Consider the following 20395-nt stretch of genomic DNA (forward strand, 5'->3'; position numbering starts at 1 on the left):
ATGCCAGATGCAGACAGGAATAGCAAAGGTGAGGGTAGACAGAATCCATGAAGAGATGAAGATGTTTGTTGCAAGAAAAGAAGGAAAGAGAAAGTTATCTTTCTCCCACTTGCCATGGCTGGATTCCCTACAAGTGTAAGCTGGACCTTCAAGCAGTTCCATTGGAAGGTGTCCTGATGTTTTCACATTGTTGCTGAGATACTCACTGATCTTCTTTTTAGTTCTGTGGTCAAAGCCCAAATAAGCTAATATTTCCATTCACATGAACTCCTTTGTAAGGACAAAAATTTACTAAGTAATATGATGAGAAGACAAGGAGAAAGCAAAAGAGGGAGAGAATACAACCTCTTAACACTTAGTAAGATATAACAGACCCTGTGAATTTGCAACTCGCCTCACCTGACTAGCACAACTTCACAATATATAGAATAGAAATGAATTTGCCCTCTCATCTGAATTTCCATCTTCTCAGTAAGGTAGCCCAAGTGGAACTTTGTGAATTCTATCATCATAATGGTTTATTATCAGGAACGGGTCATGTAGTAAAAACTAGATGATCTAGATGCAGGAGACATTGGGCAGGACCATAGCCTTTTGTTCTCTCATCTCTGGGCTTGTTAAAATACAGCTCTAGGATGGATAAATCTAGGTGTAGTAACTGATAAGAAAAAGCCATAGAACAAACATGCATGATCTTTAAGTCAGGATGCTTTTAAGGAGCAAATATGGTCTATCGAGGTAAAAATAATGTGAAAAAAAAATTCTTACTTACTAGGACCCAGACAGTATCCCAGAAATAGAGAAGTATACAGAAGAAGCAGATTTAAAATGTTAGTTTGTCTATATCCACTGTACTTTTCATGATGTCCAATTTCTTTTAGTCATTGTTCCTTGATCAAGTATAATCCATGTAATGGGATTATCTTCCAATGCCTTAGAAAGTATATCTTGCTAATATTGTAAACCAGCACAAGAGAGCATAACAGATGACTGGTTTTTCAAAGAGTACATATTACATGGGAATTGGTGAGTAAAGTCCATATTTTAGGTCCACTTTTATTAGTATACATTATAATGAGTATATTATTTTCAGGACTCAAATTTACAGAAATTTTCTCTCTATGGTGAAAATACCCTAATGCTCATATTCTGGACCAAAATACATCTGAAACAATGACTTTTGTTCTTTTCTTTTATATTTAATTAACAATATGACATACTTCTAGCTACCCATCCTCAGTTATTTAGTTCTAGGAAAAAATGAGGCTTGTTCACAACTTGAACTTTAAACAGGTCATGATGATACCTCTGCTTCTCTGATTTGTTTTAAATCACATGAAAAATACTGGGTCCATCTAAGATATAAAAGCAAAAAAAAAAAAAAAATGACTGGTACTTTTGGGAGGTAATGATCTGTCCTCTGAAAAGCAGAGGCTGTTTAAATGTATTTGAACTAGTTATTTGGACTTTCAATTACAGTATGTTGCAATATATTATTTAACATTTATTGTAAAACATGAGTCAGCAGAAGAGTGAGGGTTTAGCTCTGATAATTTCACTGTCTCACAAAAGTGGTTCATACATCGCCATATAGTACAATGTACAGAGATCTTTGTAGGAAATATTTTATAAGGAAATAGTTACTCTGTTATTCACTCAGAAGCATTCACTATGCATTAATGATGCATATAATATGTGCAGAGCTGTTTTACACTTGAAGGATAAAGAACCAGGTTAGTTATTCCATTTTTAATAATATGGTACAATAGATATTCAATTAAATCTCTTCTAGTACATCTCAAACTCCTGAGAAAATATTAAAGAACTTTTTAGTGCATGATTGACCTGGTGGGATACAAAGAGAATTTTTCAAAGAAAGCTCAAATATAAGAGTAAGTGGCATATGCCTTTTCCAGGGTGAACAATCAACCCAAGCCATCCTAGAGCTGTATTTTAACCCAAGCTTAGAAATGATAAGTCAAAAGCCTGTGGTCAAATAAGGTGAGAGAGGGTTTCTGCATAAAACAAAGCTCCTAAAAAAAACAAAAAAATCTTCAGTACTTTAATGGAGGGGGAACCCTGTATACAGTGAAACAGGGGACATCTTTTACTTTCTCCACCTGGGTAACAGATGGGATAAGAGGATGAATAATTACTATACCTTAAGATTTACATACAGCACTAATGTAATTTACACCTCTAATTCATATTACTTGTGTGGTTCAAATTTTAAATTTAATTGAACAGGTCCTGGTTGGTTTGTGACCACTATGTGACAGAAGCAAATTTAAATCTTCCTTGTAACTATGAGCTTTCTGCTGTAGCCTCAAAGAATTCACAAAGGTAAAAGCTCAAGCAACATTACTTCTTAAATCAATAATTTACCAACTACATAGGAGAAATTTCACCAAGAAACCAAGCCAGCAGCAAGCATCATAACAGAATTAGAGTTACATATTATGTAATTCTAATTATTAGATAAAATATGTATTTCTAAAGAAATGAATATTGAAAAGGCATTTGAAAAAAGAGAGTATCAGAATTAACCAAACCGGTTTGAAAAAGAACAGAAAGAACTTCAAAAATGATACATACAAAAACTGAAGTAAATAACATAGGAATGGATTAAATAGCAGATTAGTTATGGCTGAGATGGAATAAGTAAAACATAGAAATCAAAGAAGTTAAACAGATAGCTGGTCAGAGAGAAGGATGGGAGAAGTCACTAAGGTAGTGTGGAAAGGTATTAAAGATGCTTCACTGGGGTCCCAAAAGCAAGGACTAGAGAGAATGAAAAAGAGCCATTTTCAGAGATAAGAGATAGAATCCAAGGAATTAGAAATTAAGCTACAGGCTTAGGAATTCCAAGAAAGAATTTTTATAAGTTCATGTGTACAACTTCTTATAATGAACCTGAAAAACAGAAGAATTGAAGAGAAAATCTTGAAAGTATCCAAAAGAAACATTGTACAGATTGCTCACTTTTTACCAGAAACAGTGGAAAACTGGAAGACAGTGGTATTGGTCTGGAATCTTTTTTTGTCCACTGAAAATGTTTTTTTCAAGAAGGGTAAAATAAAGTCATTTCCTGAAGATACAAGAAGATTTTTGACTACCAAAAGACTCTTAAGAGTATATTTACAACATATTTTCTCTTTTTTATTTTTTCTATTTATTTATGTATTATTTATTTTTGTGGTTGCTGGAGATTGAATCTAGGATTGTGCATGTTAGGTAAACACCCTACCACAGAGCAACATCCAGCCCTAGAGGATGTTCTGCAGAAAGAAATCAAGATGCCAGAAGGATGTATGAACTACAAAAAGAAGTAGGTCAAAGAATGTATTTATAAATCTAGACAAATATTGGTTGTTCAGGGTAGCATCGCTAATGGTAATTTCTAGGGTTAAAAAAAATCCAAGTGTAACTATAATCATAGAAAACTTATACATGGGTATAAGAGATAGATAATCAGAGTTCAGACATTCTAAAAAGTCTGCCTTGTTTGAGAAATGAATAAAAAATTATTGATGACTTTAGACTTCACATTTTTAGATATACGTGATGAAATATCCAGGATTACCACTAAATTATACAATACATGATGATCAAACTGGTACAGGGTTGCCAAGGGAGATTATAAAAATGAATGTGAATGTATCCATAAACACAGCTCCTGTAAATGGACTTATCTATAGTTAAAGACAGTTTATCTACCTTTAAAAGAAACATTTTTTTTAATAAAAGGCATAAGTAATCTGAACATTGAATGTTTGAAAGTAAAAAAAAATAATATACAAGTTAAATATTTACCAGATATCTTTTTGTTTTTTTCTACAAGAGCCATAGACTGTTGCTACGGGTTCAAAAATGGTTTGTTTCACTAGGAAGATTAGTAATTCCATTCTAAATAAAAAGTTGGTAGAACTGTGAAGAACATTAGCAAATTCAATAAACAAGCTTAATATAATGGATACATAAAGAACAGTCAAACAATATATAGCACATATTTTTCAAGCACAAAGAATGTTTATTAACACTGTTCATGAATTTGGCCATTTTGTCTCACAAAATATAGGGAATTGACTCAGAAATTATGTTCTGTTATCAGAAGTAGTCAAGTTATTAATATCAAAAAGCTACCGTATATATTTGAAAGTATTACTTGTAAGCAAATCATGGAGAAAACCAGAACAGAATTTAAAAATAGAGGCCCTTGTGGTCCCTTTGCATTTGGCATTAATTAATAATAGATACATTGTAAGAAGAGTGGACTCACTAAGGGAATTAGACATTTGAATATAAATAACTTACACCATGAACTAACATACAATAAGACTAATGAAGAATTATAGTTAATAATTTCTAGATTTGGGGGGAAATTATTAGTTGAGCTTGGGGCTTACAGAAGAAATCATTCGTTTAGCAACTGACTATTTTTCTGGTGATGAAAGTGATATGACCAAATACCAGAAGGACAAGATTATTTTGAGTACCTGAAAATCTAATACTGTGTATGACAACAGAAGATTGCCCTAAATATGATTTTTGTTTTGCAAATCTGCAATCACATTTATAGCAGATATGACAGGAGAGTTAATACAGAATTTAGATAAAGGTTATGAAAGTTATTCATAGATCAAGAAATAAAAATAACAAATATTTTAAAAGATGGTCTGCATCAAATATAGTCAGGGAAGGAACCAATGATGAGATATTGTTATGTCAGATGGGCCAGGATTAAGGAGACAGAAAAGCCCAGATCAAGGGTTTATGCACACTGGGTTTATCCAGATATTTTCTCTGCTTTTTATAGTGTCATTCATTTTGGCTTATTCTGTCTCTCCCCCTCCCCTTTAGCCATGCAAAAAATTTCCTGTTATGTAGTAATATTTTTGATCCCAAAAGTTTTCTATAGTTTTGTCATATTCCTTTAAAATGCTATTAGCAATTTGACAATGTATTCTATGAACCTAGCAATTCTAGGAATTTATATCCAGGAATGAAATGTGTATATATGTGAGTGTGAATGTATATGTGTGTGTGTGTATAAAATTTAATTAAAATTAAATAAAATTAGAAAATAAGATAAGGTTGCATTAGCTACATTTGACATACACACACACAGACAATATGTATACACACACACACACACACACACACACACACACACAAAACCATTTAGTAACCATTTGTGTTAGTGAGCTTCGTGTAATTGTGACCAATGTATCTGACAAACAACTTGGAGGAGGAAACGTTTATTTTGGCTCACAATTTTGTCAGTTAAGTCCATGATCAGCTGATTTCATTACTTTGAACCAGAGATAAAGCAGAACTTTATGACAGAAGGGTGTGGCAGAGGAAATCTGATCAATTCGTGACAGCCAGGAAGCAAAGACAGTTTGAGTGCAAGAAGCCAGAGATAACATAATATGCAAAGACACATCGTTCTCATAGTCTAATCATTTCATCTCTGAACATTCCTTCATTGTCTCACATATGAGCTTTCTGGGGACACCTCACATCCAGCCATAACACCATTAAAATGATATGTAGATTAATATTTATATGAAAAAAGCAATATATATCTTTTGTGTAAACTTGCATGTATACTATGTGTTGTAAGCAATAACTTCTTTATAGTTATGCAGACAGTAGTCATATCTCATGATAAATGTGGTGAGAGGCAACTGTTATATAAAATAAAAAGCAGAGATGGAATTGGGGACTTGAGTTTTAAAGTCACCATTCTGCTAACTATCCTGCTTCAGACATATCTCTTTACTTCTCAGGTCCTTCTACAAGTTCTCATGTTTTAAGTTGAGGTGAGAGATGGGTATTGGACTTCATTAGCATTAACATTTGTGCATAATGGTAGTCATTGCCTCTGTCTTCTGCAACATGACAGACAGCAGTCTTAGTATTCTTTCTCTGGGCTCAGTTCTGCCTCACCATTCTTCTCAAAACAATGTGTTAATTCAGGACTTCTAAATAGATTGGGCTTTGTACATGAATCTTCTTTGCCATCCTTTGACAAAACCAGATGATCTTAGAAGTTCTTTCAGCTGGAAGATCTTTCTAGTCAAGGAACAGAGCTGTTGTGGCAAGAAATAATAGGGAATGCCTTTCAAGGCCAAAGAAAAATTCTAGCAGCCCCATTAAAAAGAAAAAAAAAAGTAACAAAAAAGTAAAAACAAACAGGTGAAATAAATCTTCATAATGCTTTGTTTAAAATATTTCTATAGGCAATTGATTTAAAACAGTTATTAATGAGATATTTGCTTTTTATATAGAACCTTTGCAACCCACTGTGTTTAAAGCACATACCATTCTAGATAATAAATTTTCACTGGAAATACTTGATCTGTATTTAAGTTGACAGTTTAAAAAGCATATTTTCATACCTACATTCTTAACTTTTATAATATTTAAATTATTAGGTTTTTAAATTTAATTAAAATTAAATAAAATTAGATTATAAGATAAGATTGCATTAGCTACATTTGACATGTCCCCAAACCACACATGGCTGATGGCATCCATATTGATTGCTATATTGGTTTGGAGAATAGAAATAAACATGTGGTTTGGTTTTAGCCCTTAAGGAGATTTTCCTGTTGAGACACTGAGATATCAAAAATAAACATATCAAGAATATAATTCAAAATAGCATAATTAAGTGCTAAAAATTTGCCATAGACAGACTAAGTGCTACTTGGGTAGGAAGTTCTAGAAACATCCACAGCTGGATACTTTCCTTACCACTTTGAAGTCTGAGTGTTGGCAATGACTTGTTGAGTTTGTGAGAATAGAGTGTCTTACTTTAGAAAGTGTGTGTGTTTTGCCTGCAGGCATGGGACCCGCTGTGCTGGAGAAGTGGCAGCCGCTGCAAACAACTCTCACTGCACAGTTGGAATTGCTTTCAACGCCAAGATCGGAGGTATGGGAAACAAACTTAGATATAGACATGAACCAGGCAACTCTTCTGCTAAATAGTTTTCAGAATCCTTTTAACACTAAAGATGGGCATATTTTTGCATGACAGTATTCAACTCTTGCTGACAGCAAAAAACAAAACAAAACACATTAACATGGGTTGTTCAGTATAGTTAAGAATTGCTGATGCTATACGTGAAAGTATTGCAGACACATTGTTTTTGAACAGGCTTAAAAAAATGTTATTCAGTAATGAAGACAGGGTTATTGGTATCTATACTGAAACACAAACTTGGTGCCTGTTTCTGAAAGAACTAATAGTAGAAACATCAGGTCATCATGTCTCTATGGAATGAGGTGTTTTGAGGTTCTTCACAGCAGATAATACTTTTTTGTGTGTTGTGTTCCTCAGGATTTAAAAAGGGTTCCTTTAACTATAATTAAAGCAGTAAGAGTAAAATCTTTGAAAGTCTCATAATGTAGTGATACTGTTTCCATGAATGATTTCAGATGCACAAACTCAGATATACTTAAGTTTGGAATAAGGGTCCCATAAATGCTGTGTACATCCAAGTATTGATAAAAGCAAACTCTTAACTTTCTCATTTGTAATCATCTTTGTAAGCAATAACCATGTGCCACAGCTACATGCAAATGGGAAGAAAAGGTTATATACAGAGCCTGGTGACTGATCAATATGCCTGGCCTGAAGGCATTCCCATAGGGTCTGCTGAAAGGTCTCCCATAAGATGAATGAACTTTCTGAAACCAGGCTGACCTCCTTGTTTCCAATGTGTCATTTGTTTCCATGTTATACATAGAGTTGGAACTAACAATTTTACATGGCAACCCTATCCAAGATAAAAATTTTAAATATTTAGGGAACTGTAGTGTCCCCTTATCTCAGATTCCAGTGGATGTCTGAAAGCACTGAGAGAACTGATCCCTGCATATTTTTGTCCTATATTTAAATACTAACAATAATATTTATCAATTAGGTACAGTAAGTGATTAACAATAATAACTAATAATAAAATAGGACAATTTTCACAATAAGCTATAACATAAGTTATTTTAAAAAATGAATTATTTCTGAAATTTCCATTTAATATCATCAAACCTTGGCTATTGTCAAATCAGGGAAAGCAAAGTCACAGATAAGAGGGGACAGTGATATACAACAACAGTTCTAAGAAAAGGTTTCCTGAACTACCTTGAATTTCAGTCCATGGTAAATTTGATCTTTTCCTTTCGTTTATTTCATCCTGAATTCTTAGGGTATGACAGTTTACTGACCAGTAATTAGCTGCATTCAGGAATACCTGCTGTGTGTCAGGGGGAAGGCCATTGGGGAGCTAAGGAAAGGAAGCCAAGGATGCTCCCTAAAGGATGATGGCCGATGGAGGCCCCTGCTCATCCCAGAGTCCAATCAGAAGCCACCTGGTGAACCTGTCTTGTAGCCCAGGACTCGTCCTCACATACAGACTTAGACCCCAGATCCCACAATTACACTCTAGCACAAATTCAGCACTCTTACTGACCTTGAAGGAATGAGAGCATGAACTTGTGAACTCAGATAAACTGCTGACCTAGCTGAACAGTACTTTATTTAAAAAATGAATGTGTGGCGATGACTCAAGAATGTTCTAAACAAGAGCATTCTGAATCATAAACTTAACCCTTCCAGCCCATGAAGGCATGGAGTTAAATGAGAAAAAGAAGCAGTCTTTCATTGTAAAGTTGATGAAATTTTTTTTGTGTGAGTTTTTAAGACAGAAAGCCATTACCTTCTGAATACAACTTAGCCATCTTTTCCCCCATTTTTTTTCCATGTACTTCATGTAGATTACAACAGAAGTTGAATTGAGGTGTTGTGTTGATATTCTCACATTAGCATTTGCACACACTCGTGAGATTATTTTCAGACAGTTGTAGTGTTTTTTTCAGACCTCACTGTACTGGTAAAAGAGATTCATTTTAGGCTTTTAAATAAAAAGTCAGAAGCAGGGGCATGGTGGTACATGCCTGAAATCTCAGCAGCTCAGGAGGCTGAGGCAGGAGAATTGTAAGTTCAAGGCTAGCTTCAGCAATTTAGCGAGTCTCTAAGGAACTTAGCAAGACCCCGTCTCATATATAAAATAAAAATGGACTGGGGGTGTAGCTCAGCATTTAAGCACTTGTGGGTTCAGTCCCCATTACCAAAAATCAAAAAGTAAGATGATGAAGTATTTTCTTTGTCATTACTTAAAAAATGGAATGATTAAGTTTGAATATTTATATTAAATTAAAATAAGCCAATGGCTATTCAGGACTGAGTACATGCAGAGTATTATCCTGTGTTTTCTATGGCCACAAAACAAATTACTAACAGACTAAGTGTAGTTTCCATCCCATAATTTTTAGACTCATTCACAACCTTCATTCTCCACAGTACTTGTAATCATTTTCTTTTAAAAGTCCAAAAAGTCACAATGTCATACAGTAAAACTTAAGTATGTGCAACAACTATGTGCCTATTAAGAATAATTAAAAAAAAAAAAAAACAGAACTCCAAAGTTTAGAAGCAGAGAATTTGAAGGCATAACAACCAAGTGCAGTGTCTATAGGGATATTTGGACAATTTAATGTTGGCTGGGTGTGAGATGACAAATAGATTAACTGACTATTTGTATTGTTTAAATGAAGAAAGTGAGGCAAAATTTTAACAGTTTCTGAGTACTGGCTATATGTGTATTTATTGTTCATTTTTTCCTATTTTTTTATTTGCAAGTTTTATAGTTAAACTTTTTAAATGAAGTAGTCCTAATTCGACCACATAATACCCAAAGCTGCCTGAGTTGAGGCTTTAATATTTAGTCTCTGTTTATTAATAACCAATAAAAACTTGAAATCCTACTGAGATAACAGTGTTTTCCTAAAGAGTAAGTTTGCCACGTAATGGTAATAATTTTAAAATAATACAATGTCTCAGTGATGATAAGTAGGTGAAACTGAGCAGGTGAGGAGGAGCATATTTATTTACCAATAGAATGTTTTGTTAGATTTTTGTTATTTTGTTAGTTCGATTGCATAAAATGAAAAAAAAAAAAAAAGGAAGCCTGGAATTTGGCATGTAACTTATTTCTGATTATCTTAGTGTCCTTTTGCAAAAAAGAGTTAATAAATTTCTACTGTTTGATAGAAACATACTTAAATCAAGATTAATAGCTAAACATTGCTAAAACCCTTTGAGAATTATCTGAAGTGTTAAATGCATTCTCATTTATTATTTGGCTTGTAAATAACTTGGCAGAAAAGACATATATTAAATTCAAATCAATTTTAAGATTAGAGGATAATATTCAATATGGAAAAAAGGAGACCAGCCTAACTTGGCAGTTTTCCAAGTTTTATAAGACTGCCAAGGTATATACCAACTAGGAACATGAGATATTCAGTGAAAAGGAATTTTAGGAAAGGCTGATGGTTTGAAACTCTTTGTCAAATACTCAAGAGTGGGATGAGAAGGGAGAGATTGTGTTTGCCATTGTAGAAATTAGAACCGTAGGGGGTGAAAACAATGGAATAAAAAAGATTTTAAAGAAGTCTTACTCATTGACATGCAATTTAACTTCCTTTCTCCCCAAAATGACTTCTACAAAGCAAGCATTATACTTTTATAAGGGAAAATATGCTTACTAAAGTGTTGATTAAAGATGTTTTCTTTTACCCCCAAATCCTATATCTGGGTTACTTGGGTATCATGTAGTGAAGGCTCTGTAACTAGCTGGTCTTCTTTTGTGTCTTGAAGGAGTACGAATGCTGGATGGAGATGTCACAGACATGGTAGAAGCGAAATCAGTTAGCTTCAATCCCCAGCATGTGCACATTTATAGTGCCAGCTGGGGACCAGACGATGATGGCAAGACTGTGGATGGACCAGCTCCCCTCACCCGGCAAGCCTTTGAAAATGGCGTCAGAATGGTAGGTTTTAAAAGCATGAAAGCTCATCCAAGGTGGTGATTCTCATATGAAGACTTTGTGACCATCTCACCCTCCAGGTTAGAAGAACGGATGGAGCTCATGGGTTGGGACAGTAGATAGATTAATGGAAAGAGATGCTGTTGTTCTCTCTTCTTCCTGCCAACTAAGAGCTAGAGAATAGAGGTATGCTTATATTAACTCAAAGGAAGTATATTAATTAATTTGTTCAATTTGAGTTTGGAGAAGCAAATTCTTGGGGCTGTGAGGTTGAGTGGGGATGTTAATATTCTTCAGCTAGTGCTGATAGATTATCCAGTCATACCTTTTGGCTACCCACTTTTTGTCATCCCTTTCCTAGTCTCACTTCTGTCTCAGGATGATATTATTTTTCCAGTGGCTCCCAAACTCCCTGACCAAGTAGCTTAACCCATCTTTTGTTCCTTGATTTCAATGAAAGATTCACTGACTACTGTCTTCCAATAAATGAACTACGTAAACTAATGTAATAAAATGTCTGTTTCAGATTTCTTTAAAAATTCTGTCTTATTCAAATTAAATAAAAATGAGGATGTTGATACTTATAATCATAAAAGGAGAGCCCAAGCAGAAGCAAGCTCTTTCTTATGTATGCATAGACCTTTATGTGGTTTAAAGCATATACTGAATCATGTTCACTGGAGGCCATCATTGGTCTGGCCCTAAACATCTTTGCCTTCCTCATCTCTTTTCTCCTTCATCATATAAGCAAACTTCACCCTTAGTATCCATTATCACATACTGCTTTTGGCAATTCCCTGCTCTTTCACCATGGCACTACACCCTACCCCCCACGTCCTCACACTTTTGCCCAAATCCTGCTTGGTCTTTAAGCTTCAACTAAAAGGTTACCTCTTTCCAGAAGCTTCTTACTACTCAAACTAGAAGTAAGTGTAATTAAATCTCTATTCTGTGATCCCTATTCTTTACATTTTTACTGATGTTTTATAGAGTTGTCATCTCATATTGTGTGTTGTTTCTAAGCGTATCTTCTTTACAAAATCTTCAGTTCCTGGAGAGTAGAACTTATTCCAAACATCTTCAAGAGTTTTGCAAAACCTAGATGGTACACTAAATTCTAGTGAGCACTCAATTAAGTGTGTGTTGAATTAAGTTTAATTTACTGCAAATGATACTAACTATAGAGTTGTTATGTATTCTTCCCAGGTTTGGAATAGTGGAATGTAGTGAGTTGATTAATGTAGTGCTGAAGTAGGAGTAAAAATAATAAGTCTCCTACATCTTTATGGAATTGGTCTTAGGATTTTAACAGAAGACTGAGTTAAGCTGTTTCCTGGTTATTCTGAAATAGACTGGAGGGGAAAATGAAGTATTTTTTTGTGGGAGCTTCATAGATAAATAATAGTTCATGTTTGGTTAAGATTTGACTTTTCTAATTCTCTCAATTTTCAACTACATCAGAGCCCTCTTAATCTGTAGGATAATTTTTTAACAGTTGTCTAGAATTTTTCTTTCCAAGTTTCTTCATCTGATGATTTCATCATCATAGGTGTAGACTACAAAATACTATACTTGCTCACTCTGACATCCACAGAATGGTTTTTAAGTTAAGTAGACCAAACTTAGTTCATATTTAACCTTCAAATTGTATTTGTATGTTGCCTATACTAAAGAGAAACATGGAATTTCTTATAAATATATAAATATTTATATTAATAGTACACAATCTCATGACTGTACATGTACATGTGATAAAAGGCTGTATATGCAATAGCTGGTTTTACTAAGAGACTGCGAGGCCTGCCAGTGACTCAGGTAACATGAACCAAAGGATGTCACATTTATTTTGCTGGGGAATTTATTGTTCCATGGAAATCTCAACAGCAAGCTTAAATGTGTAAAACAAACAATGGAGTGCTTTGGTTGAAAGGAGAGTGAAAAAAAGTTAGGGTTAGAAATGAGATCATGTGCTAAAACACTAGAACACAGAGGAGTACTATACTGAGAAATAAATAATGTGGAAAAATGTATATTCATTATTAGTTACAAAAATAACCTTGTGCTTATTATGATAGATCATGTACAAACAATGTATGAGGATGAATTAATAATAGATTTCCTCATTCATTTAGGTAACAATGCTGGGAGTATACAACACATCTTTCTGTACTTCTACACACATTAACAACCCAGGATCATTTTATACATCTGCATGCTGCTGTTTTCACATAATGGTATCCCAGGGGCATCCTTCTAGAGCAACCCATAAGGATAGAGCTCATTTGTTTTATTTGTGTCAAAATTTGGGGAATATAGAGCTACCAGAACTTTGGTGCTGAGGGCATAGTTCAGTGTTAGAATGCACAAGGCCCCAGGCTCAATTCCCAGCAGTCCCCCACAAGGGGAGAGAAAGGGAGCAGGGAGTCAGAGGGAGAGATATGATAATTTATTTGATATTCCGTTGAGGAACTTTCAAAGTTTAATTCTCAACAAAAAGACATTTCGTTTTAAAATGAACCATTAACTTTTAGAGTTGAAGAAGTAACCAAAAAATAACTTTAATAGGATTATTTTCTGACTTCTAGCATTTCATATCGAAATATGTAAATGACAAAAAACAGGGTTAACCCATTGAAATAATGTCAACTCATTAGCATTCTCATATAAGTTAGGCTAAAGTCAAATCCAACACCTGTCATTCACTTCTCTCTGATCAAGGTACTTCTCAGCTTCCATTTTCTCAACAAAATGAGGGCAATAATAGCACTCACTATGTTCAATAAAAGCATTTCTTTTTTTAAAAGAAAAATCATTTCTTTCCAAAAAACTCCTATGCTTGTCCTCAGTCCCCCATTCTTCTCTCCTTGACCATATCTACCTTGAAGAGTTCTAGATGAATCCCTTAGTTACCCAAAAGGTAGATCAGAAAGAATAAGGTATGCATTATCACAGACTTTCTGAGTTCTGTGGTGTCATTTACTTTGTCTTCCTCTGTCTATACTTGCCTTTGATTTTACTTGCCCTTAAAAAAAGCATCTTCAATTTCATCATGATCACCTCTGGATATATAACTCATTTCAGTTATCTATGTGAGTAGTCTTGAATTCAGTTTATATTTTCCCAAAGGATGTTTCTCTGAATATCTATGAATATGTAATTTAATATTTTAAGCAGTATATTAGGTAGTCTTTTCCAGGAAAATGAAAACTTTTACTATTTTCTCTGTTATCAGGCATTAAGTGAGACTGTAAATTTTATGTTCTTTGCAATCATTCTAATTTATGTTTGTATATAATATATAATACCCAGGAAATAGTTGGATAAAAAACTTTATACAAAGTTAGATTATGGAGTGTAAAAGAAAAATAAATAAGTACTGTGTTGGCTGTGTGATTTAAGGCATGAAGGAATAAATGGTTGATACAATAATTCTTTCAGTTAGCTAACTGAAAACCTACGCAACAGTCCAAAGTCACTCTGTCCTATCAAAGTTTAACTAAATCATCTGTAAAAATACAGGAACTGGAAATTACTTATCCCTCCTATTAAATTTAGTGAACTCCAACTTTCTATTCAATGTAAATAAAGGGATGAAGAAAAACATCGAAATTTTACATGTAATACATTAAAATCCCTCCATTCTAGCAACAAGACAGAAAACAAACAATCAAGACTCCATCAGCTGAGGATAGGTGGGATGAATGAAATAAAACTAGGGGCTGGGGAAGGCAGGACTGCTTTTATGGAAGGTTAGGAATGTCCTCTTTGAAGAGGTGATAATTGAGACATAAATGATAATAAGGCAGTCGTGTGAAGAACTAGGAGATGAATGTTCTACAAAGAAGGAGCAGAAAGAACAAAGAACCCTGATTAGGGAGAGATTTCAGTGTATTCCTGGAACAGAATGCTGATTTGGACATAGGGAGCAATCTATAGGGAGCACCGAAAGAGTGGTGAGAGATGGGTTGGAGGTGTGGGTAAGGGCCAGCTCAGCAGAGTTTTCTAAACCATGGAGAGGGGTTGCATTTTGTTTTGTTTCAGAAATGTACTGGAGGTTTTAAACAGTAGTGCCCTGACCCAATACACAGTTTTAGAAGATCACTGCTCTGTATATAGCGAAGTTTATGTGGCGTAAAGGGTGGGGAAGCAAGAGTGAAAGATTGAAGGACCATAGGACAGACTTAAGGTGAGTAACAGCAGTGCCAAGATCACCAAGGAGATCAGGCAGCAATAGAGGTAAACCCAAGTATCAAGAGGTAATAAATATATTTTGCTCAGGGAGCCCAAGTATTGATTGCATCCATTCCTTCTGTTTGCTAATCAAAAAATGTAGCAAATATTGAATTTTAAAATGCTCCCTATTTGTTTACTCTAAGATAAGCATTTGGCTCCTAAAATGTAACACTGCTTTCAAAGACTTTAACAAAATCAGAATTGATTCGATTTACAGCCCCTCTAGAATTAATGTGCCAAAATTACATTAGAGAAACTGTGTTAAACAAACCATATCACAGTTGACAACTTGCTCTTTCTCCCAAGAACTGCATTTTATTTGATGCTAAGGAGCTATAAAATTAAATGCAAGTATTAGAAGCATATAATTTGGGCCAGACACAATTAATGTAATAATAACAATAATAATAATAACAGCAACGTGAAGAACATGTAACATTTTGACCAGTCTGTTGTTATACTAGAATCACTCTTCTAAGCTCTAAAATAGACAATTAACTTTTCATTGTCTCAATAATATTATAAGACAGTTACTGTTCTCCCCAATTTTTATAGATAGGGAAACAGAAATCCAGCACAGCTAGACATATCGAACATGGGCCTCAAAGAAATCTAAGAAACTCTGTTACATGTTGTCATTTTCATTTTATTGGAAACATCTGACCGCCTACCTTACTGTTGCTATGGTGAATGAATCAATTGCTCATATCCTACCTAAAGCTGCCTCCTCTGTTAGTTCTCTGTCCCCGACATCCCACCTTATCCCATCAACGACGTATCTCAACCCATTATTTTTCTTTTATCATCAGAATTTCCCTTTCAACTCTATTATTAACATTAATATACATTAATACTGTTAATTCTCTCACCTTAAAAGAATGAGCAGAGAATTCTCCTGTTGTCTTGTATGTCCTTCCTATGACTGCCTTGTTTCTCTTCTTCCCTTTAGAATGAAATTCCATGAAGCCAATGTCCATATTTACCTCCAACCAGCTCTTTTTTTAAATTATTATTTCTTGAAATCATGGCATAAGATCTCCGCCCCAGAAATCTGCTGAAGTTGCTCTTGCTCTTATCAAGGTCACCGTGACCTCCCTGTGCAAAACCCATGGGTTTAGCCTTTCATTTGTCCTAACAGAGGCCCACCTGGTTCTCTGGTTCAATATAACACACACATTCTAAACTTTCAGAACCCCTTTTTTGTAGTTATTATCCCTTTTTATGCTCACCTTTTTGCTTATCTTCATAAAAGCCAGAGTCTTACTGTGTGTTTTTTGTATCCCAAACACCCTGAACAGTATTGGATACTCAACAGGTGTTCATTGAAGAAAGAATGAATGATTGTAGGAATGTGTGGATGACCTCCATGCCAGTTTGCTATGTCTTGAGTTAATTTATTTGAGAATCATACTTGCATTGCTTTTTACTTAAAATTCTGGAACTGACTTATCAACACACATGGTATACCATAGCAGTTCAAGTGTCCAGACTCTGGTTCAGACGCTCCAATTTGGAAATGAGAGTTATAATACTTTTTTACATGTTCAAGCTAATTAACCTTTGAGGATCAGTTTTCTCCTCTATAAAATGGAACTAGCAGCCAATAATTACCTTAAAGGGGTGTTGTGAAGGCCATATGATTGATACCTTTAAAATATTCAGCAGAGTTCCTGAAACAGTGTCATAATCACTGCCACACATGGGCAAGGGTAATAAAAATGAAAATGGGCTGTTCTAAATATCTTGTTTTAATCAATTTCATATTGGTGAGTGATTCTTATGGAAGATAATTATAGTATCTTAAGTATACATTAATGAGTAGCCTATGTAGTAGGAAACAGTATCCAAGAGAATATTATCTAGGGTGCATTACAGAAACCCCTAACTTAATAAAATGCTAAACAGCATGGATTGGGAAACACCACTTATATATCATTTCTTTGGTGAGGTAAAAGCATATTAAACGCTCAGAGTCCTACAATAAGAAGATGTGTTTAACTTTATTTAATTAAGTTTCTTAAGTTGAACCACATAGAAGCTTTTCTTTTCATGACTTTTCTGACTTGCTTTTAAATTTAATTTCATTTTCGATTCTATGGAACTATGCTATGCAAATTTAGCTAAACTTGTTAGACCTTTAGAGACAGAACATCAGAAATAATGTTAATGGTGAAGTCAATTTTAACCGGTGTTTATGTGTTTCTTTACTTCTTGGTGGCACCACTATTCACCCTGTGTCTCTTCTTAAAACTTGTGATTTTCTTCCCTTTCCTTATCCCAGTCATCTATCAGTCTTGTCTGTACTGTTTCCTCCAAGTCCATGGAATCTGCCCTCTTGTTCTCACAATTAGAACAGATGTCTTTCATGCAGACTTCTGCAGTAGCATAGCTCTAAAACTTTCTCAATTAAGCATCAGCTTCAATTCTTCGTGGAAGTGGCGGTCAAAGAATTATTTCTGTATTCAAAGCTTGTCCTTTTTCTTTCTTTTAAAATTTATCACTGCTTTCCATGACTGACAAGGAATATTCTAGACTTTTTAGGAGGGCACACGGGGTTTCTTAAAATTTTGCTAGTGGTCTCAGAATAAAAATTGTACATGTCATCTTAGAAAGGACAGTTTCAAAGTTCCTCTCTCTCATCCACATTGACGTGGTTCCATTTGCTGGTTCCATTTGCCATTGTGAGGCTTGGACCTGCCCCTTGACAAAGGGCCCCTCAGGGGACATTCCTGACTTAATCTTCCCCAGTGTGTCCTAATAGAAAAATGATTTTATTAAGCAAGTAAGTCAGTCAGTTGACGGTGTTTCAGATATAGATGACTCCAGATTTGGTGTCAGAATAAGAAGCTAAGAAGCTAAAGTTGTCTTTGATAGACTCATTTATTCATCTGTTCCTGATGGTATTCAGGAGACATTCACTGGGTGGTTCCAGTATTCCAGGCTCTTTTATAGATGGCAGGGGAAGATGAATAATGTTGGGCCTTTGTCTTGGGGAGCGCACCATGCAATGATGAATAAATGTTCCAAATGATATGCAAACTCCCACTGTCCTTTCAGTTAAGTCTGGTAAGAGAGAGCAGAACAAACAGCACACAAAATACACAGCTCATCATAGTACAGTCTAGTTGCCTTGGAATCATCTTTTCTTGTCCCATTTGGATTATTAAACTTTAATAAGACAGTGTAATTGATATGCATCAGCATGTGTCTAACACTTTGACAGCATTTCACAATTTTCTGACAGGTGTGTTGAATAATGATCTGTAGGAAAAGAGTAAAAAACTTGAAATTGAATCTTTATAATCAGAGAACCCTATATTTTTGTTACAAGTAAGTCCCTTATTATTTTACTCAGGAAATATTTCTTAAATATCCACTATATAACAAGCACTTGTTGGGCATTTGTCTTCATCATCATCATCGTCGTCCTCCTCTTCCTTCTTCTTCTTCTTTTTTGGAGAAATCACATGGTTCATTATAGCTATTCTAGGAGCACAGCTTATAGAGTTGTTTGTTTTGTTCTGTTATCAATTTATCTACAAGTATACTTTCAAATCCACATCATTTTTCTTTGTGATTTTTTTTTTTTTTTTAATTTGGAAATGTCAGTTAAAGCATCAAGGGATTCACAGCAGAACAGAGCCAAATGTTAAGGATAGGCAAGAAGATTCAATGAAATCTGAATCATTGGTCCTTGATCTCCCTGTTCACACTATCCTATTCAATGGTCCATATGGAAACCACCATAGTTAATGGACATCTATTGGATATGTCTAACTGTTGAGTCTCTTAGGGCCCTGATTACTATTTCCTCTACCTGACATCAGTTACCTTTTTGATTCAACAGAGTTTGGAATTGATTATTCGGCATACTTGCCTAAAGCATAAGGTTGTTCTACAGTCACACATTGTCTATCTCTCACACACACACATACACACACACACACACACACATATTTTTCCACCCTTAAATTAAAGGCATATGTTTACTAGAAGAGGAGAGAAGACTATAATGAGCTTGTACAGTAAAAGCAATAATAATAATCATAATAAAATTAACTGATTCCACCTGGGAGGGATTATGTTTTTATCTGATATGCACACAGCTGTAGCAGGATTGGTACCAGTTTGCATTTTAATAAATGACAGATTGGTGTTAAATTAGTTGGTGAATGTTGTAAAACTTTGGAGTGATGTATGGGTAGGCAAAGATAGTAGAGGAAGCTTATTTAAAATCACTTCCTCTTAATGAGAATTTATTTGAACTGATATTTATTTTAAAAGTCTTCCTTCCGGATTTGATATACCCTGATGGAACTCTATGTACTTAGAACTTTAGCAAAACTAAGAAGTGACTTGCCAAGTATATCCAATGTAATGTCTTCCATTTTGGAAACAGATATGTGCCTTTCATGAATACATATGCAGTTTCATGTTCCATAATCCCCTCAAAGTTATCTGACACCAAAGAGTCCGATTTTTAGATTATTGTATTAGTGTGAATTATGATGCATTTTTATGGGGAGAGCTGAACTCTATTCTAATCTTGTATGGAACAAAATCCAAATATTTATTACCACTGTGTTTTTGAGTGTAGAGATTTATTAATAACTGAAAGTTGTTAAATTAACTTTTGCAAATCCCATTCTAAATCCCTCTGTTAAACTATTCTACTCATGCATTAACCAGATATTAATAATTTCTTTTCTGTATGTTTATTTTGCTCTGTTTACTGTGACTGATAGATTAACTAGTGGAGGTGATGGGGGGTGTATAGTAAGACATTGTTTACTAGATGCTGGACATTTCTGTTAAGCAAAGATAAAAGTACATAGAGATTGGATTAGGTCAAGTTAAAGTCTATGCCAATCTGGAGTTTTTGTGTTCATACATATAGATTTCAGAAAGCTGATAGGGAGAACGGAGAGATCAGTTTCCACATACCGGCAGTCATCAGAAAAGAAAGGCCATGTGTCATTAACATGAGTAAATTGAAGAGAGCTGATAATAGCAAATGATGCCGTTACAAAGTTTTTAGTCCACTTGGCCTGTACCCACATTCTTCATCACGTGTTTGATGATGAATATAGTCAAACTTAATATTCAGAGCTGTAGACATCAGAACTCTCATGGCAAGCTAGTTAGGCATTAAAATGAGCTCTCAGGAACACCAGTTTATGGATGTAGAGACTGAGTCTTGGCAAAGTGGATAACGTGGCCATTAAGAAACATGACTAGTTCAGACTCATGTCTGCCTCCCTCCAAA

General features: G+C 34.7%; 1 protein-coding gene across 3 annotated transcripts in view; it reads left to right on the top strand.

Annotated features, from left to right (window-relative positions):
* The window catches only part of Pcsk5 (proprotein convertase subtilisin/kexin type 5), a 429480-nt gene that overhangs the window by 155825 nt on the left and 253260 nt on the right, over positions 1-20395 (top strand). For all 3 annotated transcript variants that reach the window (XM_076846064.2, XM_076846065.2, XM_076846066.2), the window contains exons 6-7: positions 6852-6940; positions 10727-10899. In XM_076846064.2, coding sequence (XP_076702179.2) covers positions 6852-6940; positions 10727-10899 — 262 coding nt within the window. The remainder of the gene's footprint in view (positions 1-6851; positions 6941-10726; positions 10900-20395) is intronic.

This window comes from Callospermophilus lateralis, chromosome 2 (assembly GCF_048772815.1).
Source record: "Callospermophilus lateralis isolate mCalLat2 chromosome 2, mCalLat2.hap1, whole genome shotgun sequence".
In the NCBI taxonomy this organism is placed as follows: domain Eukaryota; kingdom Metazoa; phylum Chordata; class Mammalia; order Rodentia; family Sciuridae; genus Callospermophilus; species Callospermophilus lateralis.